Source organism: Scyliorhinus torazame, chromosome 15 (genome assembly GCF_047496885.1).
Source record: "Scyliorhinus torazame isolate Kashiwa2021f chromosome 15, sScyTor2.1, whole genome shotgun sequence".
NCBI classification, from domain to species: domain Eukaryota; kingdom Metazoa; phylum Chordata; class Chondrichthyes; order Carcharhiniformes; family Scyliorhinidae; genus Scyliorhinus; species Scyliorhinus torazame.
In genome coordinates this window covers 123,797,168-123,823,508 of record NC_092721.1, presented here as the reverse complement: position 1 = coordinate 123,823,508, position 26,341 = coordinate 123,797,168, and the positions used below count along the sequence as shown (strand labels likewise).

The 26,341-nt window shown below is 46.1% G+C and overlaps 1 protein-coding gene across 9 annotated transcripts in view; it reads left to right on the top strand.

Annotated features, from left to right (window-relative positions):
- Positions 1-26,341, top strand: part of LOC140391788 (four and a half LIM domains protein 2) — a 98,719-nt gene that overhangs the window by 31,605 nt on the left and 40,773 nt on the right. For all 9 annotated transcript variants that reach the window (XM_072476660.1, XM_072476659.1, XM_072476661.1 and 6 more), the window contains one exon: positions 20,946-21,120. In XM_072476660.1, the coding sequence (XP_072332761.1) occupies positions 20,946-21,120 (175 nt within the window). The remainder of the gene's footprint in view (positions 1-20,945; positions 21,121-26,341) is intronic.

The window sequence follows — 26,341 nt, the reverse complement described above, 5'->3', positions numbered from 1 at the left end:
TAAATGGGCAATGGTATTGTCTATTCCCTGGTGTCAGTGTCCGTCATGAAACTTGTAAATGAGCTGATTTCTGTCCTGAGTGGGGACCACATGAATTCCATTTTTCAAAACTATGCCGTCCTGTACCGTCAGTGCGTCCTTCCATTTATCGTAGGGGGCTGGGAAGTTACCGTCTAAAACTTGTTTGAGGGTGTCGTCTGCTTTTTGGGCCTGAGATAGATCCTCAATATTGGTCTGGGAAACGTGGACTGCGTGTGTCAGTTCGCTTGCTGGGGGCTGCCAAAAGTGACCATGGCGTGATCCTGCCTTGGCTCGAGTGTCTGCCTTTATATTACCGGCTGGGGACGAACGATGATAGCTTCTCACTTTAATTATACCGTACGTGCAGTCTGATGCTGTCCTAAGAATATGCTTTAACAACGGGGCAGAGGGTAGGGGTTTTACATTGGCTGAAACAAATCCTCTAGATTCCTACAGGGGCAGGAATTCTGTCAAGCTATTGCATACGTATAGACTGTCCGAATGTATGTCTGTGGGGGGTTGGGAAAGAATCTGGGTGTTGCACTACATAAGAACATAAGAACATAAGAACTAGGAACAGGAGTAGGCCATCTGGCCCCTCGAGCCTGCTCCGCCATTTAATGAGATCATGGCTGATCTTTGTGGACTCAGCTCCACTCTCCGGCCCGTACACCATATCCCCGAATCCCTTTATTCTTTAGAAAGGTATCTATCTTTTTCTTAAAAACGTTTAAAGAAGGAGCCTCAACTGCTTCACTGGGCAAGGAATTCCAGAGATTCACAACCCTTTGGGTGAAGAAGTTCCTCCTACGCTCCGTCCTAAATCTACTTCCCCTTATTTTGAGGCTATGCCCCCTAGTTCTGCTTTCCCCGACCAGTGGAAACAACCTGCCCGCATCTATCCTATCTATTCCCTTCATAATTTTATATGTTTCAATAAGATCCCCCCACATCCTTCTAAACTCCAATGAGTACAGTCCCAGTCTACTCAACCTCTCGTCATAATCTAACCCCCTCAATTCTGGGATCAACCTAGTGAATCTCCTCTGCACTCCCTCCAGTGCCAATATGTCCTTTCTCAGGTAAGGAGACCAAAACTGAACACAATACTCCAGATGCGGCCTCACCAACATCCTATACAATTGCAGCATAACCTCCCTAGTCTTGAACTCCATCCCTCTAGCAATGAAAGACAAAACTCGATTAGCCTTCTTAATCACCTGTTGCACCTGCACACCAACTTTTTGCGACTCGTGCACCAGCACACCCAGGTCCCTCTGCACAGCAGCATGTTTTAACATCTTACCGTTTAAATAATAATCCATTCTGCTGTTATTTCTCCCAAAATGGATAGCCTCACACTTGGCAACATTGAATTCCATCTGCCAGACCCTAGCCCATTCACCTAACCTATCCAAATCCTCCTGCAGACTTCCGGTATCCTCTGCACTTTTTGCTTTACCACTCATCTTAGTGTCGTCTGCAAACTTTGACACATTGCACTTGGTCCCCAACTCCAAATCGTCGATGTAAATTGTGAACAACTGCGGGCCCAACACTGATCCTTGAGGGACCCCACTAGTTACAGGTTGCCAACCAGAGAAACACCCATTTATCCCCACTACATATGCTATGGCTGCGAGTTCTGCTGCTTGTGAACCTAGGAAGCCGGGCAATTTTAAAGAGATTTCTTCTAATGCGCGTCTTCTACATAAATTCCACAACCATTTTTCTCTTTCCATTTTCTATCGTGGTGGAACCGTCGACATAAATCTTTAAAGCGTTGCCTGTGATCTGGGAATTCTGTGTTTTACTGCCTGCCAGTGGGTGTAGTGACCTTGGAATAAAAGACCCTGTGTGATGTTGGGCTGCTATGATCTGGCACTCATGTGGGGTCCCTGCATACTAAAGATTATTGGCCAGAAATGTGTGGGTCTTGGTATGTTTGACTGTAATGCCCCTTCCTTGTAACAGTAGTGTCCAGTGAGCTGCTCTGATTTGGTTGACTGAACCGTCCTTTAATCTACCATCTAACAAGAGTTGCGTTGTGGTGTGCTCGGTTAAGATCGTCACTGGGTTAAGGCCTGTGATGTCCGAAATACTGTACTGCCCAAAAGACTGCGAGCAAGGGCCATTCGCAAGCTCATAGTCCTTGCTCTACGGGGTCCAAAACTCGTGAGGCATAGGCTACGAGTCCTAAGCGATCATGTTTTTCCTGCAGGAGTACTGCTGATAGGGTTCGGTCGGTGGTTGTCACTTCGATGGCATAGGGCGAGTCTGGGTCTGGAACTTGTTTTAATTCATCGATGGCATCTGTGTGCTGTGGAAGCCATTCCCATGAGGCATTCTTTTTAAGGAGTTCTGAGAGTGGGGCTGCTTTTGTGGCCAAACCATCTATATGGTTCCTACAATATCCTACTAAACCTAGGAATGACCGGAGTGCAGTGACATTGTGGGGCAGGGGCAATTTAACGATTGACTCAATTCATTTGTGTTCAATTTCTCTCTTCCCGTGAATGATAATTTTAACAGAAAGTTAAAAGACAGGACCTCGAGGGTTGTAATCTCGGGATTACTCCCTGTGCCACGTGCCAGTGAGGCTAGAAATAGGAAGATAGAGCAGACAAACACGTGGCTAAACAGCTGGTGTAGGAGGGAGGGTTTCCGTTATCTGGACCACTGGGAGCTCTTCCGGGGCAGGTGTGACCTGTATAAGATGAACGGGTTGCATCTAAACCGGAGAGGCATAAATATCCTGGCCGCGAGGTTTGCTAGTGTCACACGGGAGGGTTTAAACTAGTATGGCAGGGGGGTGGGCACGGGAGCAATAGGTCAGAAGGTGAGAGCATTGAGGGAGAACTAGGGAATAGGGACAGTGTGGCTCTGAGGCAGAGCAGACGGGGAGAAGTTGCTGAACACAGCGGGTCTGGTGGCCTGAAGTGCATAAGTTTTAATGCAAGGAGCATTACGGGTAAGGCAGATGAACTTAGAGCTTGGATTACTACTTGGAACTATGATGTTGTTGCCATTACAGAGACCTGGTTGAGGGAAGGGCAGGATTGGCAGCTCAACGTTCCAGGATTTAGATGTTTCAGGCGGGATAGAGGGGGATGTAAAAGGGGAGGCGGAGTTGCGCTACTTGTTCGGGAGAATATCACAGCTATACTGCGAGAGGACACCTCAGAGGGCAGTGAGGCTATATGGATAGAGATCAGGAATAAGAAGGGTGCAGTCACAATGTTGGGGGTATACTACAGGCCTCCCAACAGCCAGCGGGAGATAGAGGAGCAGATAGGTAGACAGATTTTGGAAAAGAGTAAAAACAACAGGGTTGTGGTGATGGGAGACTTCAACTTCCCCAATATTGACTGGGACTCACTTAGTGCCAGGGGCTTAGACGGGGCGGAGTTTGTAAGGAGCATCCAGGAGGGCTTCTTAAAACAATATGTAAACAGTCCAACTAGGGAAGGGGCGGTACTGGACCTGGTATTGGGGAATGAGCCCGGCCAGGTGGTAGATGTTTCAGTAGGGGAGCATTTTGGTAACAGTGACCACAATTCAGTAAGTTTTAAAGTACTGGTGGACAAGGATAAGAGTGGTCCGAGGATGAATGTGCTAAATTGGGGGAAGGCTAATTATAACAATATTAGGCGGGAACTGAAGAACATAGATTGGGGGCGGATGTTTGAGGGCAAATCAACATCTGACATGTGGGAGGCTTTCAAGTGTCAGTTGAAAGGAATACAGGACAGGCATGTTCCTGTGAGGAAGAAAGATAAATACGGCAATTTTCGGGAACCTTGGATGACGAGTGATATTGTAGGCCTCGTCAAAAAGAAAAAGGAGGCATTTGTCAGGGCTAAAAGGCTGGGAACAGATGAAGCCTGTGTGGCATATAAGGAAAGTAGGAAGGAACTTAAGCAAGGAGTCAGGAGGGCTAGAAGGGGTCATGAAAAGTCATTGGCAAATAGGATTAAGGAAAATCCCAAGGCTTTTTACACGTACATAAAAAGCAAGAGGGTAGCCAGGGAAAGGGTTGGCCCACTGAAGGATAGGCAAGGGAATCTATGTGCGGAGCCAGAGGAAATGGGCGAGGTACTAAATGAATACTTTGCATCAGTATTCACCAAAGAGAAGGAAATGGTAGATGTTGAGTCTGGAGAAGGGGGTGTAGATAGCCTGGGTCACATTGTGATCCAAAAAGACGAGGTGTTGGGTGTCTTAAAAAATATTAAGGTAGATAAGTCCCCAGGGCCTGATGGGATCTACCCCAGAATACTGAAGGAGGCTGGAGAGGAAATTGCTGAGGCCTTGACAGAAATCTTTGGATCCTCGCTGTCTTCAGGGGATGTCCCGGAGGACTGGAGAATAGCCAATGTTGTTCCTCTGTTTAAGAAGGGTAGCAAGGATAATCCCGGGAACTACAGGCCGGTGAGCCTTACTTCAGTGGTAGGGAAATTACTGGAGAGAATTCTTCGAGACAGGATCTACTCCCATTTAGAAGCAAATGGACGTATTAGTGAGAGGCAGCATGGTTTTGTGAAGGGGAGGTCGTGTCTCACTAACTTGATAGAGTTTTTCGAGGAGGTCACTAAGATGATTGATGCAGGTAGGGCAGTAGATGTTGTCTATATGGACTTCAGTAAGGCCTTTGACAAGGTCCCTCATGGTAGACTAGTACAAAAGGTGAAGTCACACGGGATCAGGGGTGAACTGGCAAGGTGGATAGAGAACTGGCTAGGCCATAGAAGGCAGAGGGTAGCAATGGAGGGATGCTTTTCTAATTGGAGGGCTGTGACCAGTGGTGTTCCACAGGGATCAGTGTTGGGACCTTTGCTGTTTGTAGTATATATAAATGATTTGGAGGAAAATGTAACTGGTCTGATTAGTAAGTTTGCAGACGACACAAAGGTTGGTGGAATTGCGGATAGCGATGAGGACTGTCTGAGGATACAGCAGGATTTAGATTGTCTGGAGACTTGGGCGGAGAGATGGCAGATGGAGTTTAATCCGGACAAATGTGAGGTAATGCATTTTGGAAGGGCTAATGCAGGTAGGGAATATACAGTGAATGGTAGAACCCTCAAGAGTATTGAAAGTCAAAGAGATCTAGGAGTACAGGTCCACAGGTCATTGAAAGGGGCAACACAGGTGGAGAAGGTAGTCAAGAAGGCATACGGCATGCTTGCCTTCATTGGCCGGGGCATTGAGTATAAGAATTGGCAAGTCATGTTGCAGCTGTATAGAACCTTAGTTAGGCCACACTTGGAGTATAGTGTTCAATTCTGGTCGCCACACTACCAGAAGGATGTGGAGGCTTTAGAGAGGGTGCAGAAGAGATTTACCAGAATGTTGCCTGGTATGGAGGGCATAAGCTATAAGGAGCGATTGAATAAACTCGGTTTGTTCTCACTGGAACGAAGGAGGTTGAGGGGAGACCTGATAGAGGTATACAAAATTATGAGGGGCATAGACAGAGTGGATAGTCAGAGGCTTTTCCCCAGGGTAGAGGGGTCAATTACTAGGGGGCATAGGTTTAAGGTGAGAGGGGCAAGGTTTAGAGTAGATGTACGAGGCAAGTTTTTTACGCAGAGGGTAGTGGGTGCCTGGAACTCGCTACCGGAGGAGGTAGTGGAAGCAGGGACGATAGGGACATTTAAGGGGCATCTTGACAAATATATGAATAGGATGGGAATAGAAGGATACGGCCCCAGGAAGTGTAGAAGATTGTAGTTTAGTCGGGCAGTATGGTCGGCACGGGCTTGGAGGGCCGAAGGGCCTGTTCCTGTGCTGTACATTTCTTTGTTCTTTGTTCTTTGTTTATAATGGTGCCTAAGTAAAGGACCTTTTCTTTTAAGATCTGGGGCGAACTTCTCCGGAAACGGCGCGATGTCCGCCAACTGGCGCCCAAAACGGCGCAAATCAGACGGGCATCGCGCCGCCTCAAAGGTGCGGAATCCTCCGCATCTTTGGGGGCCGAGCCCCAACCTTGAGGGGCTAGGTCGGCGCCAGACGAATTTCCGCCCCGCCAGCTGGCGGAAAAGGCCTTTGGTGCCCTGCCAGCTGGCGCGGAAATGACATCTCCGGGCGGCGCATGCGCGGGAGCGTTAGCGGCCGCTGACAGCTTCCCGCTCATGCGCAGTGGAGGGAGTCTCTTCTGCCTCCGCCATGGTGGAGACCGTGGCGGAGGCGGAAGGGAAAGAGTGCCCCCACGGCACAGGCCCGCCCGCGGATCGGTGGGCCCCGATCGCGGGCCAGGCCACCGTGGGGGCACCCCCCGGGGCCAGATCGCCTCGCGACCCCCCCAGGACCCCGGAGCCCGCCCGCACCGCCTTGTCCTGCCGGTAAGGTAGGTGGTTTAATTTACGCCGGCGGGACAGGCATTTTAGCGGCGGGACTACGGCCCATCCGGGCCGGAGAATCGCGCGGGGGGGCCCGCCAACTGGCGCGGCGCGATTCCCGCCCCCGCCGAATCTCCGGTGCCGGAGACTTCGGCAACCGGCGGGGGCGGGATTCACACCAGCCCCCGGCGATTCTCCGACCCGGCAGGGGGTCGGAGAATCTCGCCCAAGGCCTTTTTTAGGGTTGACCTTGCATCCAATGGATTGCAAAGACCTAGTAATTCCGAAAGAAGCTTTACATGCTCTTCCTTAGTGTCCGTTTATAGGAGTAAGTCGTCCACATACTGTATAAGGCATTCGGGTCGGGAAAATTTGGAAAGTCCTTTGGCCAATTGTCAGTGGGGGAGTTGTGGAATCCTTGCTGGAAGCATGTCCACGTGTACTGCTGCCTTGAAATGTAAACGCGAACTTATACTGACAGGCCTTGTCCAACGGGATGGACCAAAAGCCATTGCTGATGTCCAGCACTGTGAAGTACTTTGCCTGTACTCCCTGCTTGAGCATGGTCTTGGGACTCGTGACAATGCTGGGGGCTGCTAAAGGGGTTACCTTGTTAAGTTCTCAGTAGTCGATCGTTAATCGCCATGAACCATCGGGTATTCTTACGGGCCAAATTGGGGCATTATTTGTTGATGCGACGGGCTGAATTACTCCTTGGTCTAATAAACTATTGATAACTTTTGATATCTCACCCTTGGCTTACTGTGGGAAACCGTATTGCTTCTGTGGCTTTGGATCGGGACCTGAAATTGTGACCATACCTGGGATCATCCCACAAATGTGTTTGTGTTGTGCGAACGAAGTTTTGTGTTTCATGAGGACCTCTCTAATTGTTTGGTCTGCACTAATTGTTTGCGGATTAAACCAATAGTCTCCTACTGAGCAAATCCTATGTTCATAATCCCCTACTGTGAGAGTAGCGGGGGACCTAGCTGCTTTGGCCATTCTCCACACACATTTATTCATCGGATCAAAGGAAAGATTATGGGAGCTCATAAAATCGATGCCTAGAATGTGCTCGGCTGTTTGGGGCAACTCCACTAAAACGACTGGGTGCCTGGTGCTTATGTTCCCTATCTGAATATCTACGGGGGCTGTGATGTATCCCTGTTGTATGTGTCCGGTAAATCCACTAAGGGTGATGGTGTCTGTGGTGGGCCATTTGTCACGTTGAAACACGGTGGAGGAGTTTAAAATGGTGCGGGACCCTCCTGTGTCCCAAAGAAATTAGACTGGTTGTCCCCGGACTGTGCCTGTGACTACTGGTCTGCCTGATTTATCCCAGAGTGTGTCGCAGACCCAGGTTGGGGAGTCCGAACACCATCAATCTGTGGAATTAACCACTAAATCGCCTGAAGGGGCGCTAATACTATGCATGGGCCTAACATTGTTCCTAGGTGGGGGTTTGGTTGTTGGTATCGTTGCTGGTTCGAGGGGTTTTGTCGGCATTCACAGGCATAATGTCCCATGTGTCCACAATTGTAGCAACCCTGTGGTGCCTGTGCTCTGGGGTGCTGTCCCTCGTGTCTACCCTTGTTTATCCATGCTGGGTCCTGGCTAGTCCTGACTGGGTGCATATTTGCTTCTATCTGTCTTGATCTGCCTGTCTGTGTAAGGATTGTTCCCATGCTCTGGAGAGTCTCTTTAAAACCCAAACTTCATTATGTGTGTGGTCTGCGGGGTCGTAATTCACACAAGCCTTTTGACTTGCTTCTGTGGCATGCGAGACTAAAGTGCGGAACCATTTAGTGGCGTCGCCCTCATTTAGGTGTGCGTGGTTCAAATCCCCAAATACTGCTTTAAAATGGATCCAAAGGCGACCTGCAAATGCGGTCAGATGCTCTCCCTTCTTTTGCCTACAATGGTTTAAACCTTCTACCGGATCTCCCTTGTTGTGCCCGATTGCGTCGAAAATGGCCGTTTTCATCTCCTGTAGGGTTCCTCCTGCTAAATTCTGGGGTTCTGGCAAAGCTAATTTTACGGACTGGCTAAGGCTCATAACTATGGGTTTGACTTTCTCTCTCTCGTCAAGGCCGTACATAACTTTTTGTTGGCGCACTTCCTCAAAGAAGCTGTGCGGGTCTGTGGTGGGCTGAAATGGAATGATTTTCGTACAAGCATCTCTCAACTGGGTTACGGATAGTGGGGTGGTGTAAACAAAATCAGGCTCATCCTGATCCGATGACTTGCGCTGTGTGGTAACCGGATTCATGGGGGTGTGTGCTGCCTGTACAATCGGTGGTGCGGGTGCTTTTCTTTTTGGGGCATGGGGGGCTCGATTCTGAGTTCCTGTATCCTCTACATATCTCTGGGCGCTTTCATTTAATTCTTGCCAATTGGGGGCATCTTCCTCATCTAAATTTTGCCCAAAGGTATATCTAAAGCCATTCTGCACTGATAGCAGTGACTGTTGTTTCTCCATTTGTTGTCTGTATTTCACGTGGTCTACTGTGCTCTGTCTCTGTTCTGTTATGGAGCTGGGAGCGCTCGCAAAGGTGCTGTTAAATCTGTGCATTGACCACTTAACTGTGCTACCTGCTGTTCTGTTTCTTCTCTTACCAGGACTGTGCACTGTGTAATATCGTACTGGGTCTGAAAGCTGCTAAGGTGAACTGAACAAGATTGGTGTGCCTGTTTCACATCAGCCATCTCCTTATCTTCAGCTGCTAACTGTTCCCGGAGTTGCTCGATTATCTTTTCACTTTCAGTATTGTTTCCCTCATGCTTCTTGTCTTTCTCAACTAAATGTCTACGGAGCGCCTTCACGACCTCCTCTGTGTTCCGCAACTGTGCCAAACAGGACACTATTGCCATCGGCTTTCGGACTTTCGCTGCATTTTTCTTATGGACCTCAGTTAGGTTGTCCCACCAAGTTTGTCCTATGCTTCCTGGACCTGACTCGTCATTCGCACAAAAATTGGACCAAAGGGGCCATCCTTTCCCCTTTAAATACTTTCTCAACTCTACCTCCCACATGGGGCATTGCTCTGTGCTGTTGGTCGCTGCGACCTCAGGTTCCTGTGGATTAAACGTTCCATCGCTTTAGTGGCCATTGCTTCTAATATCCCTTTTTTAATTTCTCTTTTCTCTCATTTCCTACTGTTAATCTCTGTTTCCTATCGTTAATTTGGTACAGGGAGATAAGGCAGCGATCTGAACTGTGGGTATGGCCTAAGCTATTTTCCGGTTCACAATTCCCTCGATAGTTTTGACATAATCTAACAAGTTTTCCTAATATCCTGTTAGTATGCATGCAGGTTAGTACACACTTCCGAAATTTGTTGATTTTGTCGATATGGTTCTTTGATTTGGTTCTTTCTTTCTCACGCAATTGGATTTAAAGTTTGTGGGTTCTCTCAGAGTGACAAAGTCACTTCTAATCGAATCCCACCAGAGTCACCAATAAAGTTGCCGATTTAATGGAATACTATCATAATGTTGCTCTTTAGAGTCGCCAATATGATACTGAGGCTCTTTTTATGATATGATGTTATGTCCCAACATCATCGCTAATTCTGTGGGTGTTTCTATTTCTCTTACTGAACCACACAGCTTTCCCGTATATCGGTCAAATGATCACACAACCAGTTAGTCAGTTCAAGTTCAAAGATGGTTTATTTACACACAAGGGTTACTTCGACATGCAAGCACAATATACTACAAGTTAAACTACACCTATCAACGACAATAACCTATACTTAACTTCAGGCGACCGGCACTGTGCAAGTGGATAAGGCCTTTATCTTTACCACGTGGCTGGTTTGAAGAAGTGGCTCTGTCTCTGCTGGGCTCAGCGATCGTTGGTCTTGAACTTGGCTGTCTGGTCGTTATGCTGCAGTTGGGCTGGCACAGGCCGGATTCAAAGGAGGCTGGCATAGGCCGGGTCCAAAAGAGACCGAACACATGGCTGTGTCCCTTTTTATCCTTCTGAGTTTTGTGCTCTTTGGAGCGGTCCTTAACCTTGGACCCAATAATTCGACAAAACTTCGATCACTGCCTTCGATTTCGGCCAATAAAGGGGCATGTGCCTTGGTGGCTGGGCGGGTCCTTAGCGGTCATTGACCTGGTGGTTGGGCTCTCTCAGTAAAGGGGGGTGTCGCCGATCAGTCTGTGGCTGTATCGGTTTCTTGAGTACAGTCCTATTGTTCTGGGGAAATGGGCCATTAGAATGCAAACGAGCAGGGGTTTCGATGAGGTCTAGCTACCTGCGTTTCAAATACACAGAAGCTCTGTATCTGTCTGAGTCCTGGGTTGGCCATAATTCCCATGGTCCTTTGCAGGTGGCCATCTCAGATGGCTGCACTACCGTGCCAGAAACCCACTGTTGAGACTCATAAATGTGAACGATAAAAGTCGGTATGGTCGTCCCTTTCAAGCAAATCTTGCTGCCAACTTCAATTGCATCACAATTTAATACTCACATGTGTACCTCTAGCAGGACTTACTGAATAACAACTAGTAGCAAACAGGCTGGCCAAATTTCTTATCCTGAACCAGGCAGCACTTTGGCCAATTACTTACTCAACAAACAATACAACTGAGATGAATTAACTCAGCACGGAGTGGCGATGAAACCTGAAACATTCTGGTCCAAGCCACTGTGGATGCTATTTTATTCCCTGCCTCAAGTTCTTCTGTTCTCGATTGGATCTTCCATTGAAAGTCATTTTCATTTGTCTAAGTTCTTCAGGTTGCTCTTTGAATCCTGCATCGATAACAGGTTGACAGGGCAGCGCACTAATCAATCCTCAGGCCCTACTTCAAAATAGTTTGTAAATTTAATAGAAGAGGAGGAAATTGGGTGTGGGGGGAGGGGAGGGGGACGGTTCCAGGTAACTGCATGGGTAGTAGGTGTTGTGTAGCACAATCTGGCTGATCTTCTTGTTTCAATCAATGGAATGATTGGGCAGATACTACAAAGGGCAGACACTTTGTTACACCAGGTTACCACCTAGCTGGTGAAGTTAAAAATGAATGTCAGGATGTACAAAAAATTAGTCTCAAATGATTTATTTGTTGATGGTCTCTTCCTGTGCAAAAACATCAAATCCACTCAGTGACTATGTGAGTTTTGATGAAGTTTCTTTTTTTTAATATAAATTTAGAGTACCCAATTATTTTTTCCAATTAAGGGGCAATTTAGTGTGGCCAATCGACCTACCATGCACATCTTGGGGTTGTGCGGGAGGGGGGGGGGGGGAGTGTTGAGAATGTTGTTATGGGCCAGGGTTTATAGAACCCCAAAGTGTATCATGGAGTTCTCCTGACCCACAACTTTTAATAGATTGTGGTATGGGGAGCACACCGCCCACTTCACAGGTGTGGTATAGCAGAAATGGAAAAGTATTTTTTAAAGCAAAACAATGTTTATTCTATGAATTCAAGTTAACCTTTTTAAACCATACAGTGAGCATCTTAGCAACCATTAATTCAACTACAACCCCCAAAAAGACAACACTGAGTAATCCTTAATAACTTCCCAAACAGCATCCAGAAGACAAAAGAAAACCTTTTAACAGAAGCACATTAGGTTTACATTCACTACTGAAAACATTTATAATTCTGAATTCACCAAATGATCAAGAGACAGTCTTTTCATGGCAGAGAGATCAACAGTACACCTGCTTTGTCTGGCTTCAGCTGAAAAACGAAACCAAAAAGACACACCCTGCATCAAACAGGCTAAAACGAAAGTAAAAAGCTGACAGACAACCCAGTTCCACCCACACTCTGACATCACTGATAAACACTCTATTCTTAAAGGTACATTTCCCAAACACCCATTTCTCAAAGGTACTCTCACATGACAATGTGCAAACTCCACATGGACAGTGAGCTGGGGCCAGGATCGAAGTAGGGTCCTCGGTGCCTTGAGGCAGCAGTGTTAACCACTGCGCCACCATGCCACCCAAGTTTTGATGAAGTTAAGGAACACAATGGCCTTGAGAAGTCACTTGGTGACTGGTATGTTAATGAACCACATGCTAGGTGTTAGACCACTGACATGTTTACTTTCTTGCAATTTTCGCCCCTTCCATGATTCTTTTCACCTCAAAGCGAGTTTTCTGCAATGCCACCCCTGTCAGCCTCCCAACCTCTAACCCACACAAACTCAGTCTCAATCATGGTACTACAGTGGTTAGCACTGTTGCTTCACAGCGCCAAGATCCCAGGGTCGATTTGCGTTTGCGTCACTGTCTGTGCGGAGTCTGCACGTTCTCCCCGTGTCTGCGTGGGTTTTCTGCGGGTGCTCCGGTTTCCTCCCACAAGTCCCGAAAGACGTGCTGTTAGGTGAATTGGACATTCTGAATTCTCCCTCTGTGTACCCGAACAGGCACCGGAGTGTGGCGACTAGGGGCTTTTCACGGTAACTTCATACTTATATTTAAAAAGATTATTATTATTATTATTATTAATAATACAAACTCTTCAATCTAGCCCTGATTCTGGGTCAAACCTTCCATGTTTCTAACTCTGGATGACATATTTAAGTGAGGATATTTTGATTTCCTCATTTAATGACAAAAGCTTTCAGAAGCATGGTACTGGGCTTCAGAACTATATCCATAAACTGGATAGAGTTTGGTGGCAAAGGGGAACGGGTCTTGCCCAGGCCAGTAATATCCCAAAAACAGCAATGTGGTAAAGAGGAGACAATCTGTTTTGCATAATGTTTTTTTGTGAGCATTCCTGTTGCGAACATTTCTTTAGTTGCGATATCCCGTATGGTAAACAGCCTGCTATTTTGGCTCACATATCAATGGCAACATTTAAAATGTTTTTCTTTAACCAATTTCCACTGATCGGTCCCTGAATTTTCCTAGATTGATAATGGATAAAAATTATTTTCACTGTCTAAAACTGGAAATTTCTTGCTCTTGGGTTGCTTTGTATGATGATCAATACATGTGATATGATGACTTATTCATGTTGTGCAATGACATACCTACATTGAATGGTAATCGATACAAGTTGCATGATGATCCATGTACATTTGCATGATGACCCATGTATGTTCTGTGATAACCTATGCACATTTTGTTTCTGGGTTGTGAAGGTACTGTTAAGACCACCTTTGTTGCCCAACCCTAATTGCCTTTGAGAAGGTAGTGATGAGCTGCCTTCTTGAGCTGCTGTCGACCACGTGGTGTAAGTACAGCCATGGTGCTGTATGGAAGGGAGTTCCAGGATTTCTACCCAGTGACAGTGAAGGAACAGCAATATATTTTCATGTCAGGGGTTGTAACTTGGAGCGAAAATGCAGGTTGCGGTGTTCCCATGCACCTGCTTCTAGATGGTAGGGGTCGCAGGTTTGGTACGTGCTATTGAAGTTACTGTGATGCATCTTATAGATGGTACACACTGCTGCTACAGTGGTGTGCGAATTGAATGTTTAAGGTGCTAAATAGGGTGCCAATCAAGCAGGTTGCTTTATCTGAGATGGTGTTGAGTTCTTGAGTGTTGTTGGAGTTGCACCCACCTAGTCAAGTGGAGAGTATTCCATCACACTTCTTGTGCCTTGTAGATCATTTTCAGTTTTTTGGAGTCAGGAGATGAGTTATGCATCGCAGAATTCCAAGTCTGTAACCTGGGCATGTTGCCTGTTGACTGATACTATTGTGCAATGACCTATGCATGTTTTATATTGACCTATGCACATTGAGTGATGACATATGCATGTTCTGAAGTGACATATGCAAATTGTATGTTGACCAATTCATCTTGCACAATAACCTATGCATGTTGCTTATTGTTGTACGCATTTTATAATCTATGTATGCAATAAGCATGATAACATACCTACCGTGAAGCATTCAAGGTCCTGACTTGGCAAGATTTAGTCACCTGAAGAAATCCTGAGTGCAGATGTCAGTTTCCTAACTGGCAAAGCCAAATTGTTATTCTGATGATCGTTCAAGACTGAATTAGTTAAATGGATTGCCTCCCAAAGAATTCAAAATCCAGCTATGGATAACAATGCTCTCTGCCAGCCATGGCAGTCATTTTTAAAGTCGTTTTTATGACCGGTGTCCAGATGAGATCCTGCAATTTGTTAAATTCCTGAACGGGACCCCAATTCTGTTATGATCCCATCAGTTGGTCACAACTAGGTTGATTCTAAAGGGATCCATTCCCCATTCCTAGTCCAAATGTATTCATTTCTTCAGAAGGAGCTAATTTAATCGGGATTTTTTGAGACAAAGAAAGAGTAAATTTATTAGCTACTAAAATCCAAGAAATATAATGGAAAATGCAACACTCGTTTACACAGATCAGAAATGAAACGTTAAGAGACCAAATAAAAGTTTTTTTAAATTTACAAATCAGTCCTCGGCTTATCTGTAAATGAGGTGTAAATGGCAGTAGGTTGTGGACGTTAATTTGGATATTTCTGGTGTTTGGAAAATAAAGGTAGTTTTAAGGGATTTATATTTGTATTGGTAAACATTAGAAATAAGTGGGTTTAATTTAATGTTTCTGTGCCTGGAAGAGTTAGACTTATAGTTAGATTCATGCTGGACAGAGGTGCTTGTTTGTGTGGGGGTTGATTTCAATTTAATTGTGATTCTATTGTGCTGAGAGAGGGCTACAGCCTGAAGAGTAAATAACCCAGCAGTGGCAGCTTAGCAACTGAGGCCTTATAAGGTAGCAACATATTTAAGTTTTAGTTTAACTAATTTGATTGCAGTTGGAGATAGTTAATGAGGGAAAAAGAAGCTCTCAGAACTCTGCTAGAAGCATTTGGTTTTATAAGGCTAAAGAGGTAACATCTCTCTCAGCCTTGCGAGAAGAAAAATCATACAATGGAGTAATGGTTAAGAAAACATCCAGCTGGTTAAGGAAATTGGAGAAATTAAGAGAAGTTTCCAAGGAGTCTGGACTAAATGGAACTGAGGAAACTGGGAACCAGACAGCTAACTGTTTAGTAAGGTCATGGAAAGTTGAAACGGCATTGGATCGTGAGAGGCCAAAAAACTATCTGCAGTGCTAAGGTTTGAGAGAAATTAGTACAGTTTGGGAGACATATTTGAAACAATTGTGGAAATAGGTGGCTGGACCTTGGAGTTTGTGTACAAGCTTTTAAGACAAAGGAAACCTGAAGGGAGAGGTGTAAAACCTTGATGGAAACAGCAGATGGAAAGCATAATTTAACAGAAGATTTGAAAGTGTAACTTTTGAAAGCGGAATTTGAAATCATTCGTGTGAAAGCTCGAATTCAGTGGGACAAGGTGTCCCACAGTATAAGAATCAGCTGGGGGGATTTTGAAGAGAAATCCACAGACATTCAGTTGGGCTCAAGAGAGGAGTGTGTCTTACCACAGTCATCTTGTGTGCTTAAAAGGGACTTTGTGTTGATGAGACTATTGTTGACAAAATGTACTTTGTAATCCATGTTAATCCTAAAACACTGTCTTTAATTATTAAGCTCAGGGGGGAGTAAAGGAGTATTGTATCATAACCAATTTTTTCATGTTTAATTTTTAAAACAAATCTTGTTGTTAACACTAAATAGCAGTCCTGTAACTCTGTTCCTCCACATTTTATAAATAAAGTAAAAGTTTTGGGGCGGGATTCTCCCGCACTTGGCGTGATGGCCCGATGCCAGCTCTAAGAGCGGCGTGAACCACTCCGACGTTGGGCCACCCGGAAGTTGCGGAAACCTCCGCACTTCTGGGGGCTAGGCCGGTGCCGGAGGGGTTGGCGCCACGCCAACCGGCGCCAAAGGGCCGCCGTGGGCCGGCACGAGTTGGCACATGCGCAGAACTGCCGGCGTGTTCTGGCACATGAGCAGGGGGTTTCTTCACCGCGCCGGCCATGGCGGAGCCCTACAGAGGCCGGCGCGGAGGGAAAGAGTGTCCCCATGGCACAGGCCCGCTCGATCGCGTGCCAGGCCACCGTGGGGGCCCCCCCCCCAAGGCCGGATCCCCCCACGCCCCCCCCCCCACCGAGGACTCCGCTAGCCGCCCTCCAACCCAGGTCCCGCCGGGATGGACCATGTCTATTTCACGCCGACGGGACTGGCCGTAAACGGGCGGCTGCTCGGCCCATTGTGACCCAGAGAATTGCCAACGGCCCCCAACTGGCGCGGTGTGATCCCTGCCCCCGCCTGAAAACCGGCGCCGGAGAATTTGGCAGCCGGAGTCGGAGCGGCGGGGCAGGATTCACGCCGCCCCCTGGTGATTCTCCGACCCGGGGGGGGGGGGGGGGGGGGGTGGGGGGTGGGGGGGGGGGGGGGGTGGGGGGGGGGGGTTCCAGTCTGAGATCTTCCAATCCAGTTATAACATCAACTGGGATTGTGACACTGGTAGAGCTGACTTTGGCAGTTTTGTAGCTAATTGGAGACACTTGGGTTTGGCTGGATGGCAGAGAGACTATCCGATGTCCTTTTGATTGTGGCGACTGCAAAGCTTTGCCTCCAACAAGAGAGACAGAGAGACTTCCTGCAACTGGGGTGACTTCTTGTTTCTTCTTGTTTCTGGTCACTCACAAACTGGCACACCAGCACACACACACAGATCTGTAGCAGCTTTTTAACTAATTTCCCTATGTACTCAAGGCAGGAAAGTCTTGCGTCCGGAGTCCGTTCTTTCTCTGATCTCAGATCATTTTATACATTTAGCGACATAAATGAACAGGAGAACACTGTGGCGCAGTGGTTAGCACTGCTGCCTCACGGCACCGAGGACCTGGGTTTGACTCCGGTCACTGTCCGTGTAAGTTTGCACAGTCTCCGCGTGTCTGCTTGGGTCTCATCCCACAACCCAAAAATATGAGCAAGGTAGATTAAATTGCCCCGCTAAATTTCCCCTTAATTGGGAAATAAATAATTGGGTACTCTAAATTGATATTTTAAAAAATCAACAGGGGATGGATTTTTGGATAACTGCTGAGATCTGGCAATCAGTCTACATTGTCTGTGCGACCACAGGAGGTCAAAATTCAGTCTTTTGCATTTCAACTCTTCCTTTCAAGTGTCTCTGTCTGAAGTGGGCCTTCACTGTCAATGTTCTCTCATGACAGTTCTGTCAACTATAATCCACAATGGAATTTTCCAGAAAGTTTATTGGCCATCTTCTCCTCAGTGTCTTTGCTTGCCTTTCTGTTTAAAGACATAAGTCTTCCTTCAAATAGTTCAAATTGCCCATTGGTCATTGATACTATTAGTCTGCTGTCGTTACACAATATACAATACTTAACAACTTGCACTTTTAGTTATTGAAGACTCAGATACCATCATAAAACAAGAACTTATCTTTAATTTTTGTTTCTTCTGCTGAACAGAATAATTTATTAGGTTCCAAAAAATCTTTGATTGATTTGGAGTTCAGACGTACAGCAAATATTTGTGGCCAAACAACTCCAGCTTGCTGCACGCTAAGAATCCTTTGCAGTTTTTATAATATAATCAATTTACTGCATAACATTTGGACTGGTTATTTTCCATGTTAAATGATGAATTTGTAAAAGTGAAAGACATAGATTGTAGATCATTTTCATAGTATTAACTGACTAAGCTCATAAGGGGTGCTGCTTCGATAATTAACCACAGTAAAGCTCGCCATATTGTCAGATTGGATGAAAAATGTGGCCTTAGAGTGAGATCATGAAATAAAAGGCCGTTCCAACATGTGTTGCAAAGATTATTTTGGCATCAGTCCATCACCTATCATAAACATCTCAGTAAATGTGACTCTTTGACATATTGTCATAAACAATGCATCTTGACTGGTTGAGACAAACCACAGGAGGCACGTGACAGACTTTAGAGAAACTTTAAATGTTTATCAGAGTGACTGCAGACGAGACACATTTATCAGCAGTTTCTGGATGTTTGTTTCCTTGAATACAGACCAATTGGCCCCTTCAGAGTTTAAAAAGATGTAAACTTGAAAAATGGCACTCTCTACATCCAATTAAAACTGCAACAATAAACACAAGAACAATACCATGACCAGATCCTGATTTTACAATATCACCACATGTGAGGGAGAATGAATACCTGAAGTTATTTTTCACATTACAAGATGGCTATGTTTTGTATCACCTGTCGATTACATATTAAACAAAGATTTTGTACCTTTTTTCCTAAATGTCTCTCCTGTTCTTCTGAAAGCGATGACTAGTTGGGTGTAATTCCATTACATCCACAACTCTCCTGTGTCATAATATACACATCGGTATATGATGGTGCAGAGACACACACTGCAAGACCAATCAACACACACAACACAGCAGCCAATCACCAGTTAGGGCACGGTCACTATAAAGACAGAGGGCACCAGTTTTCCCGCTCATTCGGGATGCAGCCTCTGAGAGAGACAGAGCCCGCAGTCAATAGCACAAACATCCACCATGTGCTAGCAGTGTAGGCTGGTCAGATTAGGCATAGGTCTTCAGTCAATCTAACATAGTGTCGACCCACAGTGCAAGTATGTTTAACAGCTCTTAGTTAAATAAAATAGAGTTGTACTATTACAAGTGTTGGTAGCCTGTTTATGTTACTGCTAAGGTAAACGCAGTCTCCACAGATCCAGAGTACCCAACACACCATCCTGTACCTTGCTGCAGCAGATATTTTTTACATCGGACCATAGAAAGTGGGTGGTGCCGGGCCACTCATAAATACACATGCATGCACACGTGCACACACACACCTTCCAAAAGATGTTCGCAGGTGAGCAGGAATATTCTACCTGTTGTCCTTTGCCTATTGAAAAGACATTGCATCCCCATCATTGTTCCAGCTGAGTATAAAGATTGGGCTCAGATCAAAGATTGGGCTTTCTTAGTTTGTCAGGCTCCGTACCAGAGCATGCAATGCTAGCTGCCTACTGAACAATTAGTGTGCCCTTTTTTGTCTCAAGAAATTCACTTGGATACTTTGCTTTGCGACGCGACATTGTGGAAATGTGGTTGTTTTTATATATTTTCAGTTGTTAAACAAATCTACACAATGAAGCAGCTCCTGGCCTGGACTTTGAATATTTTTTGAATGTTATCTCAATCTACAGATTTATCTAACCATTTCTTTCTCAGTAAACAACACTTACCGCATGTTTCCCGGCACCGAGAAACAGCCCGCTTTAAAAAAAATAAATTTAGAGTACCCAATTTGTTTTTTCCAATTAAGGGGCAATTTAACATGTCCAATCCGCCTACCCTGCACACCTTTTTGGGTTGTGGGGGTGAGACCCATGCAGACACTGGGATCGAACTCGGGTCCTCAGCGCCATGTGGCAGCAGTGCTAACCACTGCACCACCTTGCTGCCCACAACTCCCCGCTATTTAATGCCCCTGGTTAGATAGGGGGCCTTAGCGGGGACCACGCGGCCGAGGACGCACAAAGCCCCATTTTCTGCACTCAGGAGCTCCGCTCACCAGAACTCCTCAGTGGTGTCCCAATCTGGAGTCTCCGGGGCCAGGATTGAACCCGTGTCCTCGGCACCGTGAGGCAGCAATGCTAACCACTGCTGCGCCATATTGCTGCCCTGTGTAATATATTTGTAAAGTATCGAGTTAAGATAGATGTCAGGAGGTTCTTTTTGCATAGTCATTGACCTTTGAATTCAATTATCAGTGCAAAATGGTTGTGTGAATTCCAGCATGAGGTCAAGGTGAAGCTGGACAAGTTCCTGGCAGCGGACTACACTTGATTATAGAAGTATTTGAGCTAATGAGGAATAATGGTGCCCGTCACCATGGTCTTATGGAGTTTGCTTGATTGCTTCTGGGAGTCAGAGAAGAACCTCACTGAGATTTTGCACTTAAGGTTTTATTGCTCTGCTTTTCTGCCTTTCCCAGGAGATTACTTGGTTATGGTAAGGGTGGCATGTTAGGTGAGATGGGTTTAATGTTGCCTGCATGCTTTACCATATAGGGCAGGAGAGGCTTGTTGGATGGCTTGGTCTTTTCATGTCATTTATTTGTATGTTCATACAGCCGTTGCTAGACAGTGCCCACCCACTGAGGTGGCAGCAAGCAAACTGACCAGAGCATACTCATGGTCCATTCATGAACTACTTTTTAATGCTTACTATCAATCACTCCATCTCTATAATATGTAGACTGTGCTATATGTACCATGCCAACTAAGTGTGCATGTCTATGTGCTGCAACTGCAAATAAAATGCAATAGAAGGAGCCCGTTTAAAATGAAAATTACTTCCCAGCTTTACTCTTCATTATGGTTAAGTATGTTTGTAAAGCAATTTGCTAGCTTCTGCTCACATTTTCCACAAAGATAAATTTCCACGAGAGTTACTGTACTTCTACATTTTTAACTTATTAGTGCAGCACGTCCTGTGCATATGCGCATGATCATTTTTGTACAGCTTATGCTCTTAACTGTCAAACAAAAATGTAAACCAGAAACATCTGTCTTATCTACAGGATACTTCAGGAAATATCCCTACCCCCATTGAAACATGGAACAGTAACTCCAATGTAAACTGTGTGACATTTTATCTGCAATTTGAGATGCTTCAGCTTTGTATTTTTAATGTATCGTTTGATTCCAACAGGACTTGTCCTATAAGGATCGCCACTGGCATGAAGCCTGCTTCCATTGCTTCCAGTGCAAACGGTCACTGGTGGATAAGCCTTTCTCTGCCAAGGACGACCAATTGCTCTGTACAGACTGTTATTCAAATGAATACTCCTCCAAGTGTCAGAGCTGCAAGAAGACAATAATTCCAGGTTAGAACAAAGTTTACATATATTAATTCCTGAATCATCATGGGATGAAATTAAACCTATTTTCTGTTAGAAGGTTGCTTCTTCATGGTGAAAATGTTCTTTAATTTCCTTTCCTCAGTGATACATGACAGAATCGAGAAGTCGAGAAAGCTTCAGACTATCACCTGGGTCATCATCAGTGCTGCTCTTAATATCTGCAGAGCATAAGAAAACAGGTCCTAATATCATAGAATTTACAATGCAGAAGGAGGCCATTTGGCCCATCAAGTCTGCACCGGTCCTTGTAAAGAGCACCCTACCTAAGCTCACCCCCCCCCCCCCCCCCAACCTATCCCTGTAACCCAATCCGACCTTTCTGTACACTAAGGGCAATCTAGCATGGCCAATCCACCGAACCTGCACATCTTTGGACTGTGGGAGGAAATCGGAGCACCCGGAGGAAACCCACGCACACACAGTGAGAAAGTGCAAACTCCGCACAGGCAGTGACCCAAGCAGAGAATCGGACTTGGGACCCTGGAGCTGTGAAGCAACTGTGCTAACCACTGTGCATCCGTGCCCCCTAATAGGTTTTCCCCTTCCTACAGAAAGGTTCTCTTGAGCCACAGGGTTCACAACCTTGTGGTAAGTGAAAGGAACAGAATTGTTCACCTGATTGATGGAGGCAGTGTTGATAGTTATCTGATGATAGATGTCTAATTTTAACTTGCAGTTACGATTTATAAAAATAGGCAGCAGGAAAGGAAAGGAAAATTGGCTAAGATGTTTAATAGCGTTGTAACCTACACGAGACCCATGGGGCCAGGCTAATTATGCTCTCTTGAGTCATGTGGAACACAAGCTCTCCTGCTGAGGGGGCAGAGCTCCCTCATCAGCAGGCGAGGAAACCTGGGGCGTCATTCTCCGCCGGCGGGAGTCTCCGTTTTGCCGGCGCCCGGGGGTTTCCCGACGGCGTGGGGCTGCCCCACAATGGGAAACCCCATTGACCGGCCGGTGTAACGGAGCATCCCGCCGGCGGGTCGGGGCAGAAATGTGGCGGGGCGGGATGGAGAATTTCGCTCCTGGAGTGTGAGCTGGGCGTGGGTAGCCCCTTCTGGGACCAGTGCACTAGTCTTTGTTTTGTTGTTAATAAATCTTTTGTTCCTTACGCTCCCTGTGTGGCCGCTCCTTGAACTCAACAAATAAGACTGCCAATTGGTTAGTTTTGCACCATCACTGAAAGTAAATATCAGCCTTTAGAAATTTGAAACCAATACGAAGAGATATTTCCATAATTAGTCAGAACCTATAGATCTATAGATTAGTATAGACAAAGGGTCCACAACTGAAATACTAATTATTTGTTCTCCCCATTTTGCTTTGCAAAGATATGCTTCATTCTTAAAATATCTGAAAGAACATTACAAAACATTTCAAAATGTCCATCACAGAGAGTGCAATGATGTTCAAGTTTTCTACACAGATCATATTGCGTTCTGAGATATTTCAATAAATTTGTGATACATGTAATATTTACTGTATATATTCAAAGCGAGTCGTCCATCCGGAAGGGTTCTGTACAATTTCCCGCCTTTTGGTGCTCTTTGGCTCAAAGGTCTTAGACCGTGACCTTTTCCCATTGCACCTCTGTGATTTTGAGATTTGATTCAAATTTCAAACGAAAAATCAATCTCACTTCCAACTTACTTTGTGAAGAACTGAGGGATGTATAACTTGCTTGTCTGCCCCCTGTCTCGTGGTTGTTGTCTTTGAAAAATCTTACTGCTGAGTGTATAAACTTCCTCAGCTTCTGAAGGCTGAATTTCCACTGCTTCGTCTACTACGTCAACCAATCTTTTGCTTGGCCATGAAGAATTTGTTATACCATACATGGACATGTGGAGTTCTTTATGCCATACATACGCTTCCTCCTCCACCCATACATTTTTCTCATTCCAGCACCACCTGATGCAGTTCGATCGGAGCAGTTCCAATTCTTTGTGGGAAATTCACAATCTACTAACATATTCTGCCAACTTAATATTCTGTTTCTGAACACCTCGGTGTTCTTCCTTGATTATTGTGACTTTTATTACGATCCCAGACCAGACCCCAACAGTGGCTAGGATACTGGACTGAAACTCCAATATTTTAGTTTATTTTGCAAGACTGTGCGGAAAGAATGATTTGTTCCAGAAGAGATTGTATGAAGAAATAGGGATTTTGTATTTTAAAACAAAAAGCAAAGTTTACAATTACCCCTTAACACTAATACCCAATTCCCCATTAAACAACAAGAAAACAAACAGCTCTCAATCCAGCTTAAAATCAGCAGGGCATACTTGTTTTGCAGAACTGATTTGGTCCCCAATTAGAATCATTGCAGATTCTGGCTGAATATCTTCAAATAGCTACTTCAAGTGGGTAGTTTCAGCCTCTTCCTTCTCTTCAGACAAGACTGCTCTGCTTTAAAATATTATTACTCTTTTTTTTAAACCATCCTATTGGGAAAGAAAACTGCCCTTGTGGACTCTGTGGTAGCCAGATCAGACCTCAATCCTTCTTCGAGAACCTTTCTCAAAATGTCTCACTGAATCTTAGCTCTACCCATCGCTGACATCATCTCCCCAAGTTGAAGAACAAATTAACTTTCTAGGAACCAGATCCATGAATGTCATGGATCAGGTCTTTCATGTGTTTTACTCTGAGACTAGCAGTCCTCTCACTCATCACAAAACCAATTGCCTCATTACAATGCGATTTCTCCAGCTCAAATCAGGTTCCATTCTGTGTTGCCTGTTTGGGGTACTGCTCGTGCTTTCTCTCTCTTTTTATTCCCTCTTCTGGCTCTAACACTAGTTCCCTATCCGCTGGCCGGTGAATGTTGTATTGTTTCTTACTGTACTTGATAACATTTCCTACCTACTTTTGTCTTTGGCATAGTGGCTTTGATGTAGCTGGGCTGCTTCTCCTTTAGACCAAGGTCTCAAACTTTTAACTCACTTCCGACCAGCTGCAGTTATTTGATAAGTTTGCCCAACTCTTTTCTCATCGCTCTTAGTTCTCCTTCTGCTGTGGCTTCTCTCAGTTTCTGATTGATTACAGCTCTATTGTTTGTTTGTAGCTCATTTCCAAAACTTCCAAGGAACTTCTCATTACGATGCAAAGGGAGAGAATACAACTGCGTCTGGTGGCTTTCAGCTCTTCCTTTAATCCTTTGAGGTCTTCTCTTGCCCACTTCCTGCGTTCTCTCCATGCTTCTCCCCCCCCCCCCACACACACACACACACACACACACTCTCTCTGAGGTCGGGTCGACCACTGTTCCACTATCTCCAGGGATACTTTTACTGCCTACTCTGAGTAGGCTCCCCGATGTATCCTGCCTTAGAAATGGAAAACAGAGATGCAAACCAAATATCAGATCGCCAATATGGAAAACAAAGTCTTAGGAAAACATGTTACTACTGATCAAAATACAATCACAGCTAGGTTTAGATCAATGCCTACAAAGTAATATTTAATACAAAATAACTTTCAATATTCAATATACGCTTAAAATCAAGAACAAAACAGAAATAAAATGTAAATGCACAAACTTTAGTGCCTGCAGTGGCTCCCGCACACCCAGCCTTAAATTCACAGTGGCTCCCGCACACCCAGCCTTAACAGAACATCATCTGCACCGACCGCATAAAGAAAGGAACTAACTCAGGCTCTTTTTTGTGAAGATCTGGGGCGGGATTCTCCGACCCCCCGCCGGGTCAGAGAATCGCCGTGGGTCGGCGTGAATCCTGCCCACGCCGTCCTCCTAATTCTCCGGCCCCCCAAAGATCAGCGCCCCATGAGTCACGCCGCCCGCATCAGAGAATGGTGGGGTCCGGCATGACTCAATGGGCGCCGGGGCTGCCCAAATTCTCCGGCCCGCGATGGGCCAAAGTCCCGTCCCACTTTTGCCAGTCCCGCCGGTGTAAATTGGAGTAGGTCCCTTACCGGTGGGACCTGGCAGCATGGGCGGGCTCCGGGGTTCTTGGGGGGCGTGTTGGGATCTGGCCCCGGGAGGTGCCCCCACGGTGGCCTCGCCCGCGATTGGGGCCCACCGATCCGCGGGCGGGCCTGTGCCGTGGGGGCACTCTATCCTTCTGCACGGGAAGCTGTACCGGTCCGCCATTCCGGGTGCGGAAACGAAGCCCTCTGCGCATGCAGGGGGATGACACCAGCACACGCTGGCGCGCCGCGCATGCGCCAACTGGCGCTGGCCGGCGGAGGCCCTTCAGTGCCGGTTGGCGTGGCACCAAGCCCCTTTCCCGCCGGCCGGCAGGGCGTAAACCACTCCGGGGCGGGCCTAGCCCCTGAAGGTGCGGAGGATTCCACACCTTTGGGGTGGCCCGACGCCGGAGTGGTTCACGCCACTCCGTCCCGCCGGGACCCCCTGCCCCGCCGGGTAGGGGAGAATCCCGCCCCTGATACTGCTTGGTGCCGGAGAAAAAGGCATTTCCAAAACTCCCACTGCGGGTCCTTGAGGCAGTCAAATGGGCGGGAAAGGGGAGTGACTGCTCATTAGGTACAATCATTGTCACCCCTCCCTAGTGTGCCTTCTGCTACTGCTGAAATTTCTCAAACTACTTTCAAAAGCTACTTTACTCCATGGCTCCTTCGATAACACTGATGTATTTTTTACATTGATGTCTCCATCACTGCCACCATGTTCAGAGATTGGGTACTTCTATTTTGGGACTTGGTTCTTAGACAGATGGCTGGTCAGCACGGTGGCACAGTGGTTAACACTGCTGCCTCACAGCTCCAGGGACCCGGGTTCAATTCCGGCATCGGGTGACTGTTGAGTTTTCACTTTCTCCCCATGTCTGTGTGGGTTTCCTCCGGGTGCTCCAGTTTCCTCCCACAGTCCAAAGATGTGCAGGTTAGGTGGATTGGCCATGCTAAGTTGCCCCTTAGTGTCCAAAAGGTTAGGTAGGGTTACTGGGTTACAGAGATAGGCTGGAGGCATGGACTTAAGTAGGGTGCTCATTCCAAGGGCTGGTGCAGACTCGATGGGCTGAATGGCCTCCTGCACTGTAGAGATTCTATTATTCTATGACAGACTGGATTGGATTGGATTTTGTTTATTGTCACATGTACAGAGGTACAGTGAAAAGTATTTTCTGTGAGCAGCTCAACAGATCATTAAGTACATGGAAAGAAAAGGAAATAAAAGAAAACACATAATAGGGCAACACAGGGT